Below are 25,226 nucleotides of genomic sequence, written 5' to 3'. Positions count from 1 at the left end.
AAAATCGGATGAACCTTTACATATATGTGTTGCACAGCATCTCTAGTGTGGCAATCACACCGCGTTACTTTGTTTAGTTCTGAACATGCAGCTAGCACGTAAACATGTCTACAACAATAGCATCTCCCGCCAAGTGTGAAGTGCGTGCAGTAATTCGATTTCTTCAGACTGAGGGGTGTAATGCATCTGAAATTCATTGACGAATAAGTAATGTGTACGGTGAAACTTCAATGAGTGACAGCAAAGTGTGACAATGATGCAGGACGTGCAGATGTTCATGATGCAGGCGGTCAGGGAAGGAAGCAAGTGTCAACCGATGATCTCATTGAGCGAGTGGATGAGGCGATTCGAGAAAATTGTCGGTTCACAATTTCTGTATTGAGTGATTTTTCCAGAAAATTTCAAGGTCAGCTCTCTACACCATTGTGAGTGAGAGACTTCAGTATCGCAAGCTGTGTGCGAGATGGGTTCCCAAGATGCTGGCCGACTATCACAAAACAATGAGAATGGACGCCTCCCAAACGTTTCTCCAGCGCTACTACAATGAAGGAGAAGATTTTTTGAACAAAATTGTCACAGTGGACGAGACATGGGTCCATTTCGAAACTGAAGAAACAAAAGAACAATCCAAACAGCAGATGCATTCTCATTCTCCCAGTAAACCAAAGAAGTTCAAGCGAACCTTCTCCAACAGAAAGTGTATGGCTACTGTGTTCTGGGACCGGAATGTAGTTCTCTTGGTGGAATTTATGGAATGTGGCACGACCATCACTGCAGCCTCATACTGCGTGACTCTTCAACGTCTACGAAGGGCAATTCAGAATAAGGGGAGAGGAATGTTGTCATCAGGCATTGTCTTTCTCCATGACAATGCTCGATCACACACTGCAGCTGTAACAAAGAAGCTCCTGCAGAGTTTTCGTTGGGAAGTGTTTGATCACCCACCATACAGCCCGGACGTGGCTCTATCCGATTTTCACCTCTTTGCTCACATGAAACGCTGGCTAGGAGGACAACATTTTGGCACAGACATCGAGCTGCAGACCGGCGTAGAAACATGGCTGAAAACACAGGTGGCTCCTTTCTATGACGAGGGTATTGGAAAGTTGGTACCACGCTACGACAAATGTCTAAATCAGAGTGGCGACTATGTAGAGAAATAGCGTAAATATGTAAGTACTTGTTACAAATAAAAAATTTTTTATTTTCACTGTGGTTTTAATTTTGTGACCGATCGAACCTTGAAAAAAAAATAGCCCTCGTATGTACATACAGTAGTGCTACCCAGTATTGTCTTACTCAAATAATATAAATTTTTCAGTGCTCACATTTACATATCAGGAAGCTGATTAATATTTTTCTTTGACAGATTTGTCAATTTTTTATAGTAAATCAATTAAATTTGTTTAATCTTTCATTTATTCTATGTATGCAGTATATTACTTTTTTCATCGTTATTTTCCCAACATTTTTTATTCATGTTCATTTACATCCCAAATTTTGGAATGATCTATTGAATATTCTGTCTAAAAACCAAATAATATTATGTTCTCAAAAGTCATGCCACCTTATATGCATTGTATTTTCCTTGCCTTCTATAGATTGTGTCATATACTTCTAGATCATTTTTAATTTTACTTTCAATATACATTTTATACAAAAAGATGTAGGAGGAGACTGCACACTTATCATCTTCTCTTCCTAGGTCAAACCACTCAGTTTGTACAAACCACTTCAGTACAACCTCATTTCACCAGGATTGCTGAAATCCAAGTGAAATCTTTCACTAGTGTAACAGAAACAAAACATTTTAGGAAATATGTTTTACATATACATAGTACAAACTTTTTCCAATATTTTCATGAGTAGAATATTTTATGAAAGTCCCAGGAGAACTTTGTGATACACTCTGTATCTTATGAATAGATCTGAACGAGTAACAAGTAAGATGAATTTAGATATCTGTACTTACAAATGTTGCTGTTAGATTCTAAAACTTAAATTAAATTTTCCAGAGATATATTCTTGCTGGTTAAGGTTTATAGGTTCACAAGAGTTCTTCAGCACAACATAATGAATAAAAACATAACATTATAACAGGTGTTTAAAAAACACTAACTGACAGGAGTAAAATATTTTTTGTTTACTTTCTGCTGGAGCATACCAAACTGGAAAACTAGCTTTTAATGATGATACATTTTGTAACATATACACCAATTTTTTTTTTGTTTTGATATCACATGTGAAATTAAAAAAAAATGTATTTTTTTTAAACTCATGCTATTGACTGAGAGATACTTTATGTACTTTCAAGCAATAATGAATAATGGGGTTTGTTGTGCGACCATGTAGCTACAATGTTAGCTCATTTTACTTATCTTCAATAACAAATACATGTAATGTAGTCTTGACATGGTAGCAAATTATGAGGTATGTCATCAGATAATTTTTACATTAGGTCTGATTAAATCTTTTTATTCTAAAATCATAACGTTCAATGAAATTGATTGCTGTTTTTAATTGTGCACATCTTTAAAATTACAGAACAGTGTTACATATATTACTATATTATACTATACTGTATTTAGGCTTACAGAAAATTGTTGAGCAGTAAAATTTTGTACATGTTTTGGGAGCAAGCCAGTTATGAGATTGGCTACGAAGTTAGGACCAATGTTGGTGAAGTTTAAAAATCGGCAACTACTTGATGAAATTACCCAAAATTATTCCCTAAAGCAAATAAAGGTTTGAATTTGTTTTACATATACATAGTACAAACTTTTTCCAATATTTTCATGAGTAGAATATTTTATGAAAGTCCCAGGAGAACTTTGTGATACACTCTGTATCTTATGAATAGATCTGAACGAGTAACAAGTAAGATGAATTTAGATATCTGTACTTACAAATGTTGCTGTTAGATTCTAAAACTTAAATTAAATTTTCCAGAGATATATTCTTGCTGGTTAAGGTTTATAGGTTCACAAGAGTTCTTCAGCACAACATAATGAATAAAAACATAACATTATAACAGGTGTTTAAAAAACACTAACTGACAGGAGTAAAATATTTTTTGTTTACTTTCTGCTGGAGCATACCAAACTGGAAAACTAGCTTTTAATGATGATACATTTTGTAACATATACACCAATTTTTTTTTTGTTTTGATATCACATGTGAAATTAAAAAAAAATGTATTTTTTTTAAACTCATGCTATTGACTGAGAGATACTTTATGTACTTTCAAGCAATAATGAATAATGGGGTTTGTTGTGCGACCATGTAGCTACAATGTTAGCTCATTTTACTTATCTTCAATAACAAATACATGTAATGTAGTCTTGACATGGTAGCAAATTATGAGGTATGTCATCAGATAATTTTTACATTAGGTCTGATTAAATCTTTTTATTCTAAAATCATAACGTTCAATGAAATTGATTGCTGTTTTTAATTGTGCACATCTTTAAAATTACAGAACAGTGTTACATATATTACTATATTATACTATACTGTATTTAGGCTTACAGAAAATTGTTGAGCAGTAAAATTTTGTACATGTTTTGGGAGCAAGCCAGTTATGAGATTGGCTACGAAGTTAGGACCAATGTTGGTGAAGTTTAAAAATCGGCAACTACTTGATGAAATTACCCAAAATTATTCCCTAAAGCAAATAAAGGTTTGAATTTGTTTTACATATACATAGTACAAACTTTTTCCAATATTTTCATGAGTAGAATATTTTATGAAAGTCCCAGGAGAACTTTGTGATACACTCTGTATCTTATGAATAGATCTGAACGAGTAACAAGTAAGATGAATTTAGATATCTGTACTTACAAATGTTGCTGTTAGATTCTAAAACTTAAATTAAATTTTCCAGAGATATATTCTTGCTGGTTAAGGTTTATAGGTTCACAAGAGTTCTTCAGCACAACATAATGAATAAAAACATAACATTATAACAGGTGTTTAAAAAACACTAACTGACAGGAGTAAAATATTTTTTGTTTACTTTCTGCTGGAGCATACCAAACTGGAAAACTAGCTTTTAATGATGATACATTTTGTAACATATACACCAATTTTTTTTTTGTTTTGATATCACATGTGAAATTAAAAAAAAATGTATTTTTTTTAAACTCATGCTATTGACTGAGAGATACTTTATGTACTTTCAAGCAATAATGAATAATGGGGTTTGTTGTGCGAACATGTAGCTACAATGTTAGCTCATTTTACTTATCTTCAATAACAAATACATGTAATGTAGTCTTGACATGGTAGCAAATTATGAGGTATGTCATCAGATAATTTTTACATTAGGTCTGATTAAATCTTTTTATTCTAAAATCATAACGTTCAATGAAATTGATTGCTGTTTTTAATTGTGCACATCTTTAAAATTACAGAACAGTGTTACATATATTACTATATTATACTATACTGTATTTAGGCTTACAGAAAATTGTTGAGCAGTAAAATTTTGTACATGTTTTGGGAGCAAGCCAGTTATGAGATTGGCTACGAAGTTAGGACCAATGTTGGTGAAGTTTAAAAATCGGCAACTACTTGATGAAATTACCCAAAATTATTCCCTAAAGCAAATAAAGGTTTGAAATCTGCAAAGGAAGGATGTAATTATCAATGTTTCTTTAGGTTCTCTTAAAGTCTTTATATAGTAGTTGTGCATGTTAAGGTTTTCCTTCATTCTGATGTCTTATATTGGGAAAAATGTTTTGAATGATTAGACTTGTAAAAAAATAAGTAGGCCAATTTTTACATACTTGATTTAGATTGTTTTTTTTTCTTTTGCTTGATGATATCGCCACAATCTTAAAGCTTGTGTGTGGGATATGGAAATGTACTTACTGTATGAAAAATGTCGTGACTGATTAGGATTCAAACCCAGGACTTCCGGATGAAAGGCAGAGACGCTACCATTTGCAGTATGGAGGTGCATATTATAATCAATACTTATATTAATCATCACTTAGTAAATAAAAGTTATAACATAAAATAAAAAATAGGTCACTGACATCCTGCTTAAGGTGATATTCATTAAAAAACTTATTTGTTTTTTAAAGAGAAGATCTAAGACAGAAATAAAAATCAGATTAATTTTAAAACATTTGCAATAAAACAAAAACAATTTCTTGTACAAATCATAACACTTCAGTGCTCATTGTTCTCATGGAAATATTGTTGCAGAGTAAATAATTTCCAACATTCAGCAACATATAATTTTATAAGAGCCAGTCTTAATGAAATTATATAAATCATTAGCAGAATCCAGTATGTTTAAATTCTAAAAGAACATATTCAATATCTTATTACTATTACTATTGTTATTACTATTGTTACTATTACTATTACTATTGTTATTACTATTGTTATTATTAATTAGCTCAACATTCTGTTTGTGAGTAGAATTTTTACCAGAGTCTGGGCTATAACTGGTAGATACTGGTGAAAGGTATTCTCTAAAAATAATTATCATTTATTTCTATTTGCATACCATATTTTAAAATTCCAGGTCGAGTTGTTAGGCTGCAAATTTTGTTGGACAGATAATGCTAGGAATAAAACAAATGTTACAACTTATGGATATTCTCATCTCTAATTCACAATGACCAATCGGGTTGTTGCTATTTAATATTGTTAGAGAGGTTAAACTTTGTCTACTGCAAAATAATGTGGGAAATGGAAGAACTTCTCTCTACATTATTTAACTTATAGTTGTATACATATAATTAAGTTATTCTTAGTTCATGAAAAATATTATTAGTCATGAGGAAATGTGTTAGTTTACATATCAGTAAAACCAAGAAAATGTTGGTTAAATTAAATTTATTATTCACTTTTATCTTTACTAAACCGTATTTCTTTCAGACATCACAAAACAGAGTATCAGTTAAACCTGACACCTCTGGATTTTTTGTCTAGACTTCTGGTCAAAAAATAATAAAATCTTTCTTTGTTAAAAAATTCTGTACTCAACTAAAATCATTGTAAAAAAACAATACATTCAACTGAATTGGAGAATAATTCATTACTTAAGTAATGAAATTTATTATTAGATTTGGACAGATGCCAGTACAATTTGTATTTGAGCATAGAATCAGCTTTTTGTGCTTGTGGTCTGATAGCCATTATTAATCATTACAAAACATTTTATTAGTATTTTGGTTTTCAGTGTATAGTACAGTACCCTAGTGAACTCATCAGTCAGCTAAATCATACTTTAGCCTTGTTTTTAAAATTATTTTATTGGTTTGATTGCAGTTTATGTAACGTACACATTTCAATATTTGTATAAGTTAACTCATTTTTATGTGCAGTTTAAGGTAAAAGATAAAACTTTATATATAAAACATTTAAATGTTTAATATATTATTTAATATATGTTTTATATAGTATTTAATCTAACTTATTGGATGCCTGAAGGTAGAGTAAGACAATGAGTTTTAAAACTCATAACAGAGTAAAAATGTGATTGAAATAAAAAATAAACATTACTTTATGTTATGTAAAATTCTGTGTGTGTATTTGCACATGGACATATGCAAGAGTATTTGGCTTTTAGAACAGTTTAAAATCATTCATGAAGTTTGGTATTTATTTCACGCCAGTGACTTCAAGATTGCATCTTTTTTTTCATATGATGTCAAATGCAGGAAAGGCAGAAATGCTAAAACCATGCTGTGATATGTACAATGAGTGTAGATGGAAAGGGATAACTCCCACCACATGAAAATTGGGTAATTGAAGTAATTTACAAATTTTCCATAAAGGTTAAAGTATATTATAGAATTTTTAATAAATCTCATTTTTGTTTAAACAGCTTAAAGTATTGTTAAAGGTATTTTAGGTGTATTTTACAATACGGTTAGACAGAGTATCTTGGTGTGGGATTGAATTTGTACAAATTTTTGAACATTCTTATCAGTTAACAGTTCATTCTACAAATGCTTTTCTTTTAATAAAATAATAAAAAAGTAAATAAGGGTTATATCAATAATTTTCAGTTTCATCACAGGAGAAAGATTGTAATTTTAGTTCAGGGTAAACGCTAGGGATGTGTAATGATATTTTTTGCCAGCTTCTTTCTGAGAACACTGTGCTACAAAAATTGACTTCAGTGTTTACATGTATTAAATAGTTGATATTACTATTTAATGATTAAAACTATAATTCTGTACTTTATATCTAATTTTTCATTTCACTGTGTTTTTTCAACATCAGTAACATTTTTTACCAGGGGTTCAACTGTTGCGTTTACATATCCACTGAATTTGTTACATTCTTTTTCTGAATCTATATTTCTTCCAAACAGTACTGCTGATGAGCCTTCAGTTTTAATTTCTTTAAAAAGTAAGTAAAGATCATCCTGCAAGACAATGTAGTTGAATTTACAAATGGTTGAAATTTACTTTAGTAGTATTTTTCATAGAAAAATATATGTAGTTAGAACTTCATTCATATAAAATGTTGTTACTGAATGTGTAATGGTTTTATTTCTAGTGACCTTTTTCTTGCAGATAAGGAATAGATTCATTTGTTATTATTCATATAACAAAATAATAATACATTTACGTCAGTTCAAGTGCAGTTAATTTATACATATAATAGGATTGTAAAAAAATAAGTAAAAATACCAGGAAAATATTTTTAGGAGTACTAATAATAATTCAGACAAATCAGGACTTTTAGGTTAAAAATATGTAACAAGCTGGTTGTTGAATTGAAAGGTGTGAGGAATAGTTTGCGTAATATAGCAATAATAACTGCAATATAGAAACTTCCAAGTTAAAATCTACTTTTTGAAGTCCTGATGTTTGCCTTTTTGATTGACAAGTATTTCATACAAAGTTGTCAATACGAAGAAGGTAATTCGTATTTAAAAGAAACTTTTATTTCCTTGCTTACTATTATAATACATCTGTAGTGGCATGCTTGTTGTGCATGTTCAGACATGATTAAACTTACAAATCAAAACCTCCTTAAACTTTACTTCTCAGCCACTGTTTCCATACTTAAGAAAAAAGTGTTAAGTAGTATTATAAAAAAATCTCTTCTGTTAATTGAATGGTTTAATCCTTCTGACATTTTTAGAAGACTTCAAATTCAGTTTAGGAATACACAGTTTTTGTAGGTAAGTTCTCACATTTGACAAAAAGGTTGTTGAAGGAAAGATGTATGTTGGAAATAAATTTTAATTTAATGATTTCAAGAATGTCTGTTGCCTCATACATACAAAAAATTGATGAAATTCATCAATAGTTGTTTACCAATCAGCAAGCATAAGTAATATTTTGTAGAATTCTTATAATTTCAAACATTGCTATTTGTTCCTCAATGCCATTAATGTTGCTCATTACAGTTGATTTATTAAATTATAGTTTTTATTCATTTACTATCATTGTAGTTTGTTCATTTATTAGGTGGGGTTTTTATGAACATAAAAATCTAAAAATGGACAGAACAGATTGTCCCCTAGGCAATAAATATAACTTTGGTTTACAGCTGTTGATAAAAAGAATTTCAAGGATAGGACTTAATGACTAGAAAGTGGTGAAACCCTGTAAGGAGTTGAAGAAATATGGGATAATTAAGGAAATTAGTGAAAAGAGGAAACCTATTGTGAGCAGTAGTGTATCATTTTGTTAAATCTAGAAAGAAAGCACTATTTGTGACACAGTTTGAAGACTACTCAAGTTTCTGATATAGAAATGTTTTCACTGCACTCAAACAAATAGAAAAGGATAAGCTCTTTCATGTTACTATAAGATTGATGTCTGCATAGGATTATGAGAAAGCTGTTGTCCCTGAGCTCTGGCCTAAGAGAATTTTGTTCTTACCATTTTATGGATTACTGAAGGACAATCAAATATATAAAGCACCTAATAATCAGAAGATGATCTTGGAGGAGGGCGTAAACTAAATTCAGTAACAGATTGAAATTAACTTCATATTTCATATCAAAACGTTAGAGAGGCCTTCGAACAAAAGCTGTTGAATTTTTTGTATTGATGGCTGCAGTACATCCTGGCCCCATAGCGGAAGACATTTGCCACGTGATGTTTCTAGTTACCACAACAACTCTTCCGTATGTAGCACTGATGAGCTTTACTGTAGATCATCTTCAGAAAATTTGGTGGTTGACATATTACAGTCTCGCCTTGGCTAGTTTGTCACCGATATGAATGCCACAAGTGACATTCCCATCAGTATACTACCAAAAAAATGAACTCGTAACAAAACACATCTGAAATGTAGTCTTAAACAAGACTGAATTCCTAAATATTGAATGAAGAAACTGAAATCACCTACCTGAGGAAATAAAAGTGAATTCGACACACAACTCAAACCAATCAACAAGTGAAAAACATGAAAGTAAAACATTAGACAAGACCACAATATAACAATAACATAAAAACCGACAGATACAAAATAACAAAGAAATGAGAAAATAACAGAAATAAGGAAAGTCCAGTCAGGAATCGACACCCCCCCTCTGCTATCCTTTTTTTTGCAAAATAAATCATAAATTCCTCATTATTGACCATTCGGTCTGGTTACTCCAAATCTTCTGTATATCTACTCCCAACCCAAGAATGCCAAGATGATAAATCACCTCTGTACACTTCTCATCGTATTTTGTGCACTCGTACAATACATGAAAAGCGATCATCCAGAACTGTGCACTGCAGGCAAAAATTCGCATCCACCAGGCAGAATTACACCAGCTTATCCCTAAAAGCACTGTGTCCTGGAAGAAACTGTGTAACATACTTATTCGGGGAAGTCCAGGAAGCAAGCTGCAAGCATCTAATATCAGGGAAAAGATTATGCATATAATGTTTTAATCTCTTGTGCACGCACAAGTAGCCCTGAGTTCAACCTCATTCCACGAGCATCCTTCGACCAGCAGGAGTCCATTGTCGGCATAAGCCACTATGCGACAGCCAGTGGGTGACCTCAGCTTTAGAAGAGAATCAAACTCAATCCACAACAGGACCAAACACACTGTCTTGGGGATAACCCTTAGACAGTGTCTTGCCAACCTCATTGTTACTCTCATGGAGCAACACATTGCAATGACTGAAATATCTTTGCAATAATTGCAATTCACTATCAGTACATGCTCTTTTCTGCAATTGGTAAATAGCAAAGGCCACCACAGGTTATTAAAAGCACCGGAAATGTCCAGGAAAATTCCAAAGACATATTCTGCTGCACTCGTCGATACCACACTCATCACACGGAATATGGCATCCTCAGTACCTTTTCCAGGATGAAACCCATACTGGTTTTCCATCAGTAACCTACGCATGGTCAGCCTTTCATTTATATGATGATATAGAACCTTCTCAAAGACTTTATCAATAACCGACAGCAGCATCAGAGGCCCGTAAGACTAACAGTGGAATCCTTGTTGCCTCCTTCAAACAGCAATTTAACAATCCCTTTTTTCCAGCAAACAACAATTTATTGAACACTTGTATGGTAGTTCTCACACTTACCCTTATCAAGCAAACAAGGAACTCAGCCGTTATTCTATCAAAGCTGAGGGCCTTATCCCTGCCTAAATTACAAATAACCTGATGCACTTTGGCCTTAGCAATCTCCACAAAACAGAGTGACCTCATGTCTCACTTGCAGATGGCATGCGGTCTCCCCAGCTTCATTGTCATCAGGGAGTAAATCATTAAGTAATGGTAGGGAGTAAATCATTAAGTAATGGTGTAAAATTTCAGATACATCTGATATTACGCCATGCCGGATCGAGAAAGCAGACAGAAGAACATTCTTTCTACATTTGTGTCTTAAAATCCTATACAAAATACCCCAGGGATCCTTGTTTCCCTGTTCACTAACAAAGGAATGCAAAGAATCCCTCTTAGCTGTGCGGACCTTATGGAAATAATGAAATTTTCAATCTCTATACTTTGCAACTAGGGCTAACCTGCCATTCTGGATCACCCTTACACCTAGTCACTCTCCATAAATGATAGACAGTCTGTTTCAGACCTGTTAATTCCCTATTCCACCGTGGTACGAGCCTCTCTAAATCAGAACCATGAGGAATCTAATGTTTAGCAGCATCAATGAAAGTCACTGATAACCTATCTGCCAGGTCCTCTAAACCCAATGTCTCCAAACTCCAATCAAGAACACAAAGCCTGGCTGACAGAAAATCAACAAACTTCCTCCAGTTCAATGCCTGTGCAGAAAATGACCCTGCTACACTGGAACGTTATGTTGGTAGCGCTCACTCAAGCCACTACCAATATCATAAACAATCAATTGAAGATCACTTAAGCAATCATCAACCACCTTCCAGCCATTAACATCGGCAGGAATAAACCTACCTATGATGTTTGTTCCACCAAACAACTGATGCCATCTATGTTACCCGTGCAGATGGGCAACACACCAGGCATATTAAATACCTGTAAGCTAAAAAGCCCTCAATTAATTCATTGCCATCATCGGTGAACCTACTATGCCCAACTGTGACTTAGCATTAACATCCGCACAAATAAGGACTGGACTTTGACCAAAGAATCTAAGAATTTTGTCCCAGACCTTAAGATTATGATCAGCAGGATTTCTGTACTGAAAATATGAACTTGCAGTATACAGATGCAAGTTCTCAACATCTACATGAACAACAACATGATGAATATATGAGAGCTGCCGTAAGAAGAAACAATCTAGTTCCCTTCTGCAGACAACAGCAGACATACTCTCAAAACCACAATAGAATCGTTTCCAATTAGAAAAACCTGGCAGATCACTAGACGCAACATGTGGATGTCGATGAAGAACAACATCCAAACCTCTATGAAGAGCAACCCCACTTATCTCAATCTGTACAACATAAGCACTCTGTGCGTTTAACTGACCAAATTTAACACACAATTCTTACTACTCACAGAGCGATTGGAATCCTTATTTGCACAAGTAGGACCCTCTGACTTCTTGGGAGACTCATCATGCTTGTACCTCTCAAAACAAGACTGGATATCTAAATAATTCTTGATCTTACAAGAAGAAAAGAAAACAAACAACCTGCCTTCTGCAATGTAGCGTTTCCAGAGATCAGTGCTACAAATAATGATTTAAGATCATTCAGTCTAGAGGAAACTACCTTTTGTGAACCTTCTGAACTACTTTTAGAACTCTCTAAAAATTGCATAACCTTATCATACCATTCGTTGAACTCTCGCAAATGCGAAGCTGAACTTCCTTCACATCCAAGAACCTTATGAAACTCCCAAGTAAGTTCATACTTTTGGCTGGGGTAGACATACCAGCACTAGGATCCTCCTTTCTTGAAGAGGCAGACAAATCATCAATTCATACCTCAGTCAATACCTCACCAACATGAGTGGGTTGTTTACCCTGCCAAAGCCTAATCTGCTTCTCCTTTCCTGACATAATACTTTCAACTCACCTAATAAAGAAAATATAAACAATAAATAATGAAGTAAATAAAGTAGTAGTTGTCCATAACCAACAGACAAATGTCCAATCAGTACACACGTAAACAAAGTAACAAGCCAATCAAGACAAGGCAATGTGACCGTGACAAAAACAGTAATCACAATGAAGCAAGATGGTAACCGTTGCTATTGTAAACAAATTATGCTCTTAATTGATAAACAAGTATTCGTAATTGTATTAATTACCAATAAATAACAAATAAACAACGCTAACTAAAAATTGAACACTTAATAAAGCAGTCACTAAGGAAAACCCACCAAATAAGGTGAAATTCAATAGCCTAGACTATCCAAGCTATAAATAAATGAAAATAATTACGCTAGAATAACTCCCTAAATATTAACAAAACTCACAAATGAAATATAATAATTCTATACAAGAAACTTGTATGGAAGGAGCAGTCAAAAACACGTCCTAACTCTTACCATGTTGTATGTCAAACTATGGCTGCAGTACAACACAATACAGCCGTTACAGAGACATCTTTTCTTGACCCCACTTTAAAAGTAAATTAATTTCTTGATAGTTGGATAGCTTTCAGAGCCAATAGGAATTACATAGAACTGGATAAAACTCATGGAGGAGATTCCCTTGTTGTGGTTGATAAAAAGATTTTTTTTCAGGAATGATTAGAGCTTAATACATAATGTTTTTGGGCTGAGGTATGAATAAGTGATGATAACCTACTAGTTGGTAACCGTAATTTCAGACCTGAGATGGCGGGTGACTTCAATGTCCCAGGAGTTAATTGGAACAAAAGACAGACTGGAATGTAGTCTATTCATTCTCAAACATTAGTGATGCTGCCTTTTCTTTTTTATGATATTTTATTTACCAAAATTTGTGATTATATTTCTGTGAGACGAACAAGGTCAAATTCTTTTCTTGGCTGGTTTTCCAGGATGCTCATTAAGTATCTTAAGCATAAGAAAGTGGCATCAAAACTTTAAGAGAACAGGTTAGGTGTGTATTAACTCTTAAGAAAAAAGAGTAAGGATTTGCTAAGGAGGAATACAATTCCGAGAAGCAGAGAGATAGAGAAAGAGCTAGAAGTAAAGCTTGCAAACCCATTTAAATATGTGAAATACTTTACAAATGAAGCTAGTTGAGTACATCTAATTTTTTTTTTTTTTTGTCTTCAGTCATTTGACTGGTTTGATGCAGCTCTCCAAGATTCCCTATCTAGTGCTAGTCGTTTCATTTCAGTATACCCTCTACATCCTACATCCCTAACAATTTGTTTTACATATTCCAAACGTGGCCTGCCTACACAATTTTTCCCTTCTACCTGTCCTTCCAAAATTAAAGCGACTATTCCAGGATGCCTTAGTATGTGGCCTATAAGTCTGTCTCTTCTTTTAACTATATTTTTCCAAATGCTTCTTTCTTCATCTATTTGCCGCAATACCTCCTCATTTGTCACTTTATCCACCCATCTGATTTTTAACATTCTCCTATAGCACCACATTTCAAAAGCTTCTAACCTTTTCTTCTCAGATACTCCGATTGTCCAAGTTTCACTTCCATATAAAGCGACACTCCAAACATACACTTTCAAAAATCTTTTCCTGACATTTAAATTAATTTTTGATGTAAACAACTTATATTTCTTACTGAAGGCTCGTTTAGCTTGTGCTATTCGGCATTTTATATCGCTCCTGCTTCGTCCATCTTTAGTAATTCTACTTCCCAAATAACAAAATTCTTCTACCTCCATAATCTTTTCTCCTCCTATTTTCACATTCAGTGGTCCATCTTTGTTATTTCTACTACATTTCATTACTTTTGTTTTGTTCTTGTTTATTTTCATGCGATAGTTCTTGCGTAGGACTTCATCTATGCCGTTCATTGTTTCTTCTAAATCCTTTTTATTCTCGGCTAGAATTACTATATCATCAGCAAATCGTAGCATCTTTATCTTTTCACCTTGTACTGTTACTCCGAATCTAAATTGTTCTTTAACATCATTAACTGCTAGTTCCATGTAAAGATTAAAAAGTAACGGAGATAGAGAACATCCTTGTCGGACTCCCTTTCTTATTATGGCTTCTTTCTTATGTTCTTCAATTGCTACTGTTGCTGTTTGGTTCCTGTACATGTTAGCAATTGTTCTTCTATCTCTGTATTTGAACCCTAATTTTTTTAAAATGCTGAACATTTTATTCCAGTCTACGTTATCGAATGCCTTTTCTAGGTCTATAAACGCCAAGTATGTCGGTTTGTTTTTCTTTAATCTTCCTTCTACTATTAATCTGAGGCCTAAAATTGCTTCCCTTGTCCCTATACTTTTCCTGAAACCAAATTGGTCTTCTCCTAACACTTCCTCCACTCTCCTCTCAATTCTTCTGTATAGAATTCTAGTTAAGATTTTTGATGCATGACTAGTTAAACTAATTGTTCTGTATTCTTCACACTTATCTGCCCCTGATTTCTTTGGTATCATTACTATAACACTTTTTTTGAAGTCTGACGGAAATTCCCCTTTTTCATAAATATTACACACCAGTTTGTATAATCTATCAATCGCCTCCTCCCCTGCACTGCGCAGTAATTCTACAGGTATTCCGTCTATTCCAGGAGCCTTTCTGCCATTTAAATCTTTTAATGCTCTCTTAAATTCAGATCTCAATATTGTTTCTCCCATTTCATCCTCCTCAACTTCCTCTTCTTCCTCTATAACACCATTTTCTAATTCATTTCCTCCGTATAACTCTTCAATATATTCCACCCATCTATCGACTTTACCTTTCGTATTATATATAGGTGTACCATCTTTGTTTAACACATTATTAGATTTTAATTTATGTACCCCAAAATTTTCCTTAACTTTCCTGTATGCTCCGTCTATTTTACCAATGTTCATTTCTCTTTCCACTTCTGAACACTTTTCTTTAATCCACTCTTCTTTCGCCAGTTTGCACTTCCTGTTTATAGCATTTCTTAATTGCCGATAGTTCCTTTTACTTTCTTCATCACTAGCATTCTTATATTTTCTACGTTCATCCATCAGCTGCAATATATCGTCTGAAACCCAAGGTTTTCTACCAGTTCTCTTTATTCCGCCTAAGTTCGCTTCTGCTGATTTAAGAATTTCCTTTTTAACATTCTCCCATTCTTCTTCTACATTTTCTATCTTATCTTTTTTACTCAGACCTCTAGCGATGTCCTCCTCAAAAATCTTCTTTACCTCCTCTTCCTCAAGCCTCTCTAAATTCCACCGATTCATCTGACACCTTTTCTTCAGGTTTTTAAACCCCAATCTACATTTCATTATCACCAAATTATGGTCGCTATCAATGTCTGCTCCAGGGTAAGTTTTGCAGTCCACGAGTTGATTTCTAAATCTTTGCTTAACCATGATATAATCTATCTGATACCTTGCAGTATCGCCTGGCTTTTTCCAAGTGTATATTCTTCTATTATGATTTTTAAATTGGGTGTTGGCAATTACTAAATTATACTTCGTGCAAAACTCTATAAGTCGGTCCCCTCTTTCATTCCTTTTGCCCAGCCCGTATTCACCCACTATATTTCCTTCCTTGCCTTTTCCAATGCTTGCATTCCAATCTCCAACTATTATTAAATTTTCATCTCCTTTTACGTGTTTAATTGCTTCATCAATCTCTTCGTATACACATTCTACCTCATCATCATCATGGGCGCTTGTAGGCATATAGACGTTAACAATCGTTGTCGGTTTAGGTTTTGAATTTATCCTTATTACAATGACTCTATCGCTATGCGTCTTGAAATACTCCACTCTCCTCCCTATTTTCTTGTTCATCACGAAACCTACTCCTGCCTGCCCGTTATTTGACGCTGAGTTAATTACTCTAAAGTTACCCGACCAAAAGTCGCCTTCCTCTTCCCACCGAACCTCACTAATTCCTACTATATCCACGTTTACCCTATCCATTTCCCTTTTTAAATTCTCTAGCCTACCAACCTTTTTTAAGCTTCTAACATTCCACGCTCCAACTCGTAGAATGTTATTTTTTACTTTTCTGGTGACCCCTTCCTTAGTAGTCCCCACCCGGAGATCCGAACGGGGGACTATTTTACCTCCGGAATATTTTACCAAGGAAGGCGCCTCCATTATTGTTTTTGAAAATGCAGAGCCACATTTTCTTGGAAAAAAAAAAAAACAGCTGTAGTTTTCCATTGCTTTCAGCTGCGCAGTATTCAGAGGACTGAGTGATGTTGATACGGCCGTTTAAGTCGTCCTGACTCACGCCCCTAACAACTACTGAAAGAGCTGCTGCCCTCTTTCAGGAATCATTCCTTAGTCTGGCTCTCAACAGATACCTCTCCGATATGGTTGCACCTTCGGTCCAGCTACTCTGTATCCCTGAGCACTCAAGCCCCCTCACCAACGGCAAGGTCTCATGATCCATAGAGGAGGACACATCTAATTAAAATTCAAAATTATTACAGATATCAAACAACTTAGTGAATTTGGAAAATATTTCCAGTCAGTCTATCAATCTGCAGATAATAGACATACATTTAAATATTTTGATCACTATTTATTACAAAAGTATTCTTCATGTTACCGAGGGAAATGTCTTAGAGTGAATTGTGAGGTTATGAGTGCGATCTGTAGATGGTAGTGATAACATCTTTTCTTTCATTCATTAAAGGTGCTGAAGAGCTGACCTCAACTATTTCAGCATGGAGTTTTAACATAATTCTTGTTTCTGGTAAATTTCCTGATTGTTCTAAAAGGAAACTAGTTACACCAATTCCCAAGAAAGGTGATGTTCATATAATTTTTAATTATAGACCTATCTCTCTTGTAAACGTATTCAACAAAATTTTTGAAAGAATTGTTCATGGCCACCTCTGTGATTCTGGCAGAATGGTTTTTGCGATCAAGGGACCTATGACTACAAACCTAAATGAAATCTCTTGCACCAGATATCAAAAACAGGTTGATGCCATCTACTTCAATTTTAGGAAAGCTTTTGATACTGTCCATCATGGAATCCTGTTACATTAGCTAGAAGAAAATGGTAAAAATAAATGCAAGATGGATCCATTTTTATTTGACTGATAGAATTTTTCAAGTTAAAGTGTCTGGTGAAATCTGTAGTATGTGCTAAGTTGTTTCGTAGGGATCAATATTGGGTCCAATTTTATTTATTATTTTTATAAATTAATTTCCATTCTGTAGGGTGGGTGTATATATATATATATACACACACACAAATTAAGTGTTTCAGTAATCTAACAGTTAATACTCTTACCCTTTACGCAGTATGTTGACTATTATAAATAAATCTATGACAATAAGCACAAACTCTTATAAATTTATAAAATCTTCAACCATTAGATTAATTAAACTAACTAAGCCGAGCCGAATACTGAATGATGTTCTTCTGGGACATTTTGGACTATAAAACTCTGAAACTGTGACCACAATTTTGAATCTACTAATTTTATATATTCAGTTTTGAATGGAAGCCTGGTCATAAACCATCCAGTCTCATCTCTAATTGCAGTCTTCAGAAAATGTTTTTTACAATCTTTTTCCTCCTTTGTTACTGGAACTGTAGAAATCTCTTCTATCCAATAATTTGGTTAGTCTTTGTTGAAGATCATCTTCTGCCCGAATAAAATATAATTCAGCAGGAAACTTAGTTGTTTCTGTTTTTTTGATTTTCTGTGATAATATTGTACTAAGTCTATATCAAAAAGCACAGGATATTCTCCTGGCTTTGTCAATTTATTATTTTTTTAAATATGAAAGTATAATTCTGCACCTAAGAGAATATCTATATGACCTGGTTTAAAAAAATACGGATTTGGTAGTTTAAGATTTTGAGGAGTACCCCAGCCATCAGGCTTCAGCATTGTATTTGTTCATGTATTTTTAGTAGGCCTTTCACTAGTAATTTTTGGTAAGATTGAACAAAAAACATTTATCTTAAAATTATTATACATGGGAAATAAATTAATTTGACACTTTTTTCAATATCCACTAGTGAGGCCACTAATGAGGTTAATGATACTTGTTCCAGTGGTAATTAATATTTTAATGAACCCTAGTAAAAATGTGCAATTAATTTCATATTTTTGCATGCTTTACTTTAACTTATTTTGTTCAACCATGTTCTCAAATCTTGCAATCTTAATTTAATCTTACTTAATTTCCCAACATCATACAATCGTGAAATTTCATGATAGTAATGTAAGTCAGGTAACAATATAATATTCCGTTATTAATTTCATATATTTCTATATATATATATTTATATCTTTAGGAAGGGAGCTGAGTTAATAAGATATAGCTATAGATCTGATTGTATTTGACTGTCGATTCAGTATGGGCAGATCAGGTGATGTTGAAGCAGATTTTAATATAACTAGTTTAAATACCTACTAAAATTTAATTACACTAATTATCTGATTTAATTATAAATAACTGGTATCATTTATAATAATGAAACTAATTAAGTAGATTATAATATAGAATAAAACTGCACATAAATGTTTTTACTTTATTTTGTTAGTTTAAATACATATACAGTAATATAAAATATATATATATATATATATATATATATATATATATATATTATATTACTGTATATGTATTTAAATATGTATTTAAATATGTATTTAAATATATATATATATATATATATATATATATATATATATATGTTGGTAAAATTAACACTTTACAAAGAGATTGTATAAGTTATGGGAATTTAATTTGTTCAAATATAATTTTAACAAAGTCAGTTCTGTGGAGGCAATAAAAAATGGAATAATATATTTCCTCGGAGATAATTCTAAAAGAAGTGTCAAAAGACATTGATTCTCAGCAAGCATGTCGATTCTCTGCAACAAACAAAATTCTACAACAATGATGAAAGAAACAGTTAGAGAAAACGCATAAAAAATACCTAGAAAAAAGCTAATGAAGGTAAATAAACATCAGAACAGTATGAAGTTCTATTGGCACTTCGATACCAGTGCAAATTGCAATATCTTGCAACAGAGATATCTCAAGACTATGAAGCTTGCTTGGAAAGTCAACGCCAGCGCTGTTTAGAATGTAGATTAGAGACTCCACAAGAACATGAAATTAGTTTAGATCATAGGCAGAGGTTCAGTGACATCATGAATGGAGTGCTGATCTTACAGCATATGAGAGCACATTTTGTGATAGCATCTATAAGATTTGTTCAATAACCTAACCAGGTTTCAACATATCTGTCAAATGAATTAAAAAAAAAAAAAATGAATTGTTACTTTTTCATCACTGAGATATTCATATACATTGAAAAACGACAGCACCACCTGAGGCTAATAGGAACCGTTTTCAACTAGGACCAATACCAAATGTGATTCAAATTTCCTCACAATCAGAACAATTACTGTCACACATAATTCCATTCATCAAGGTCATCAAATTTAATTGTTTATACTGGCAGTATGGATTCAAATATAAGCAATTCTTTTCACCGAGAACATCTTTGAAATTAGCAAGAAAGTATCATGTATGCTACCTGGGTCAACAGTAGATGCAGAAATTGTGATTGTGGTTGTTATGGAATTTCATGAAAACTTAAATATAACGTGGGAGTTTTCAATATCTCGCAGACGGGTGTTCTATGTGTTATGTTGGATGATTAAAAACAATCCACTATTTTGTGATGTTACAATGTCCAACTCAACAACTAAGCATTGGTTTAGAATCACAGAACCAATAGTAACCATTAATTATGACTAAAGCAGAAAATAAAAAAAAGTATTTTTACAAACAAGCTTTCCTTAAAAAAATATGTATGTAAATAACAAAAACAGAAAATTCATACTAAAAAGTAATCTGTTTTTATGAAGATTACGTTTAAAAAAATTTTTTATTTATGTATGATTAAGAAGAAAAGTGTGAGACACGCTCATTTATAAATTGGTTGTATATGAGAGCATGCCACATGCTTTTCTTTTCAGTCAAACATAAATAGAAAATGTTTTACAGATCTTTAATTATTTTTTACAAATGCTTTGTTTTTGTTATTTTTTATATTTTTTGAAGAAAAACATGTTTTTAAAAGTCTTTTTTTAATTTTTTATTTATATTAAATTATAGCGAGAGTATAAAGTTCAAGTTGCTATAAATAAATTCATATATTATTAAACCCTTATGTACTGGTGGATTTCAGAATTGGCTAATTCCGGTTTGAGATTTAAATTGAGTACATGTGAACCATTTTCAGTGGCTGATGATTAATCAGTAACTCTATGCTCTTTCTAAATTACAATTGAAAATAGCTGGAGAAAAATTCATGAAGGACTGAGTGAAATAAATGAACGTATTGGAATAATCTTGGTATTTGATGAAAATTTATTTTTTGTATTGTGAATATCGCAAAAAACTAAAGGATAACTGTGAAAGTAATCTGTTTTTCTATTACTTAAATGCAATTGCTTTCCTTTGATGAATAAGCTAAATTATAATATACTGTTGCAGCGCTAAATGGTTTTATTGTTTTAAAACTAAAATTCTTTTCCTTCATGTTTTGTAATGTAATTTTTTACATAAAAATTCAAAAAATGATTTATTCTAATTTTTCTCTTCTCATATCATGTGGTAGGTCCTAGGCATCACTATTCTTTCCATTTATTTGTGTTCCAAATTCAGATTTTCTTCTCTTGATACATTTCTCTTTGCGTAGTTGCAAGCTGTGACTTCTGCTCCCTTCAACAATTCCTTTCTCCAATATTCCCTCAAGAACTGTTATTGGCAATCCTTTCCTCATACTATGTGTCTGATGAGGAGAGTTTCACTTTCTTCTTTGAAAACAAAGTATTCTTCCCTGCAATGATATCTAGTGTAATTATTAGTAATATGAATAAATGTAAATTGCTAAATTAAGTGAGCGTTGATCAATTTTTTGAAAGCTTTGAACCACTTGGATAAATTGTTACAGATCATATATATGAATCTGAATATACTTTGGTTCAAACCAGACATCATCTAAAATTTCAATAAATGAAAGTGCTTAAAAATAGTTTTAGTGTATTAATAACTCAAGTATTGTGTGTAAATTTAAAAGCCTGCCTCTACGCTGCCCAAAATACATTAAAAACTATTAAAAAGTTGGGTTCGGAAGTAATTTCAATTCTGATTTCATGGTTCAGACACCAAGGAGTAAAATTCTCTTTACTACTGGGATAAAACTCATAGAAAGATGTGACAAGTGCCTAAATGTAGCGAGGGATTATGTTGAAAATAGCCTTAGTTTTTATCATTAACCCCTGATCGTAGTGAAACAAAATAAGGTGTATTTCACCTTTGCAATGTATGTTCACAGTTCTCTCAGTACCTATTGCAGCTGTCAACTTAGTTCTTTCATAGGTAATATTTGTCATGTTCCCCTAAAGGTTTTGAGCCATAAATGTCATATAAACTTTTAAAATCTTAAATTTTATTTTTTTATTATTTTTAATGTTTTACTTTATTTTATTAATGTCTTGGGTTTTTGAAATTGGTATTTTTATATTTTTTAAATAAACTATTTGTTAATTTATAATTTAAAGTCATTTGTCCTTTTAATTATCAAACAACCTTCATATTTTTTCAAATTTAAATTGTGATCCAACAGTTTATGTTTGCTTGTTGTATTAGCCTATTTATATGTAACAGTAAGCAGTAAATTAAAAAATAAAATGTGATCTCTAATCTCAAAAATTAAGTATTTATTATTGAAGAAGAAAATATACTTCAAGATTTATTTTTCAAAACTTTGGGTTAAATTTTTATTGCTTGAATTGTAGGTCAGCTTTTTGGATTTACGTTTAAGCTGTTTCTGAAAATAATTTAATGAATTAGCTATGAGTATATTATTATCATGAGCCATATACCTCTAAAATATGTCTGAATAATTGCTGAAAAAACATCTTAGGGATATTTTATAATGTATATTTTTATTTTACCAACATGCCAATGTGCCTGTTAATAACAATTTAAAATATGATGTTATTGCAGTAGTGTTAGTTCAGAATGACTTTTCTTGTTGTTCTTCAAATAAAATTTTAATAAATAATAATGCTGTTCGGGTCAAAAGTAACTAGTCCCTATCTTTTAATGTGGCTGATACCTACTTAATTACTGCCTATTTTTTGTATAATGGTAGAATTTCAGAAATGAGATTGGCTTTGAGGTGACAAATATTTACATAAATTGAGTGGTTTTGTAATTTTTAATCAGTTATTTGATTGTCTCTTCATAATAAGTAATATCATGAATTACTTTTTATGTAAATTGCATCATCTCCTTGATAAGTTACAGGAAATCTGGAAATTTTTTGTTCAGACTGTAAAGGTTTTTTTTTTCTTTAGGGCATATGAACAGCAAGAAGTGACTTGTAATCCTAATTTAAGAGATAAGAATGCTGTATGGAATGTTGAAGACAACATGTTTCCAAAGTGTAAGCCTTAACTAATTTTGTCTTTTATTATTGTTCCCTTCCTAGTTCAGTATTTTCATATGGGAAAGTATTGTGGTAAAAATTGACCTACATCAGATTTTTGGTCCCTCGATTATTTTACCGATTTCAAAGTTCAAAAAGTAAAAATTTTAAGCACAAAGTTTGTGTATATTAGGATAAGCATTTTTAAATATATGTTGATGTATATTTTGCATTTTATTTATTTTTATCTAGATTTCACCACAATTCATTATGTGGGGAAGCACATCAATTGTGTCTGGAAAAAAAATATTGTGTCTGGAACAATTTTTATTTTAATAAGTGTAATGGTAACAATGCAATGCCATTAAGACCACCTTAAATATCATTTGAAAATTTTTCCCATGAGATTACGTTAAAGATACTTCTATTTTTTTATTTTATCAGTCGACCATTTTTTAATCAACCAGGTAGACTAGGTTGATGCTAATCTCCATTCCCTCCGTTCTGTGCTAATCTTTTAATTTCAACACAACTACTACATCCTTTCTGCCCTTGTGTCCTAAATTATATGTTTAATTTTAATGTTTTATATGTTCAATTTTTGTGTTTCTCTACAACTTTTTCTTTTCACAATCTCTTTATTAGCAAACAAATTAAACTTGAACATTTTCTTAATATATGGCCCATCAACCTAATTCAGCTCTTCACAAGATTCTGAAAAAATTTCTCTCCTCTTTTATTTTTATTAAGACCTCTTCATTTTGTATTTTATCAACCCATTTAATTTTCAACATACTACTTTAACAACATATTTCAAAGGCTTTTCTGGTTGCCATATAAATTATTTCTTAATCATAAACTTTACAAATTCCTTTAAATGGTATTAGCATCTTCAACGATCTCCTAAGACAAACTAAGTTGATTGAGAGGAAGAGTCTGTCAAACACAAAATAATTACAATTTTCAACCGAAAAATCAAATAGAAGTTTTTTAAATTCCAGAGTTTGATAGAATCTTTTCAGTTAACCTTTTATTAGATAACTTTTCAGCTATCTAGAAATTTTTTTGTGTAATCTTATACTCAAATAAAACGGTGTATTTTCATAAAGTATTTACTTAATAAGTAAAGTATTACTTATTTTTGACATACATTCCATAATTATATACATAAATAGTGGTAGAGGTAGCCGCCCAAGTTGCTAAAAACTTAGTTTATAAAGTTTCCTGGCTCATAATCTGATGGTAATTATGAATTTTATTTTTTTAGAAAACACATTTGATTGTAAGAATAATTAATGCAAACTACTATACCATAATTCAGTAGAAAATAAATAAAACTAAGTAATATATGTAATTAACCCTTTAAAACATTCACTTTTAATGAGTGCAGTTTATTGTCGTACTTAGTACATACAGTAATGGTGGCTTGGCATCCTTGTATTTTTTTTACTGTTAACCGAGTTAGTTACTGAAAAGATACATGTTTTTATTTTTATATTTGTATTCCTTTTCAAGTAGTCCATGATTGCTTCTCTTATTTTTTATTATTCTTATTCACCTTAGTATGTTGGTTCCAATATCTTAATATGTTAAAGATAATACTATATCAAATCCATTGTTATAAATATAAAATAATTTCAATGTTATTAAAATAAAATACATATATTAAAAATAATAGTAATAAAAATATTAAAAAGGTTTTACACTCACTTGTTTAGATAGAAATACATTAATATAATGAAATAGAATTAAACAAACAAATATACTCCCCACTGTGCATTTTTAACTATATAGAAGACTGCAGCACAACGTGTTTTTGCTTTGATTAGTGATGAAGCTGATTTCATTTATAAAATTTTGTTAACAAAATTTCTGTTAATATTATATAAAAACCATCGCCCTTCATTGCATGATAAAATCATTACACAGATCCAAAGTCACTATAACTTTGTATTAAATTTTATATTTATCTCTATAGTTGGTATAAAATTCTATATCTATTATGTTCTTTTAACGATATTTCATTTTATTGGAAATTATGTTTTCTATTATGAAATTTTGAATGATATTATGAATGTACATGTAATTATGTTGCCCAGTACTGGAATAATTTAATCTTTAAACACAGCATTCTCCTTTGTTCTGTTGTCATCATTGCCAACTGTTAGATTGTATTTTTGTTATGTTTTTAATTAAATTATCATCTTCGAATGTGATCTGGTAGGTCATCATTTTTTATTTTTGTTTAAAATAATATATTGTTTATAATATTATTTTAAATTCTGTTAA

The 25,226-nt window shown here is 31.9% G+C and overlaps 1 protein-coding gene across 1 annotated transcript in view; it reads left to right on the top strand.

Moving 5' to 3' along the window:
• The first annotated feature begins 6,142 nt into the window (after nt 1-6,142).
• Nucleotides 6,143-25,226, top strand: part of LOC142325524 (protein O-mannosyl-transferase 2-like) — a 31,388-nt gene continuing 12,304 nt past the window's right edge. Inside the window, exons 1-2 of the mRNA XM_075367392.1 lie at nt 6,143-6,347; nt 22,867-22,955. Coding sequence (XP_075223507.1) covers nt 6,334-6,347; nt 22,867-22,955 — 103 coding nt within the window. The 5' untranslated portion in view covers nt 6,143-6,333. The remainder of the gene's footprint in view (nt 6,348-22,866; nt 22,956-25,226) is intronic.

The sequence above is a fragment of the Lycorma delicatula genome, chromosome 5 (assembly GCF_047948215.1).
Source record: "Lycorma delicatula isolate Av1 chromosome 5, ASM4794821v1, whole genome shotgun sequence".
Taxonomy (NCBI): Eukaryota; Metazoa; Arthropoda; class Insecta; order Hemiptera; family Fulgoridae; genus Lycorma; species Lycorma delicatula.
The sequence above is the reverse complement of the archived record's forward strand: the minus strand, read 5'-3'. Positions and strand labels throughout refer to the sequence as shown.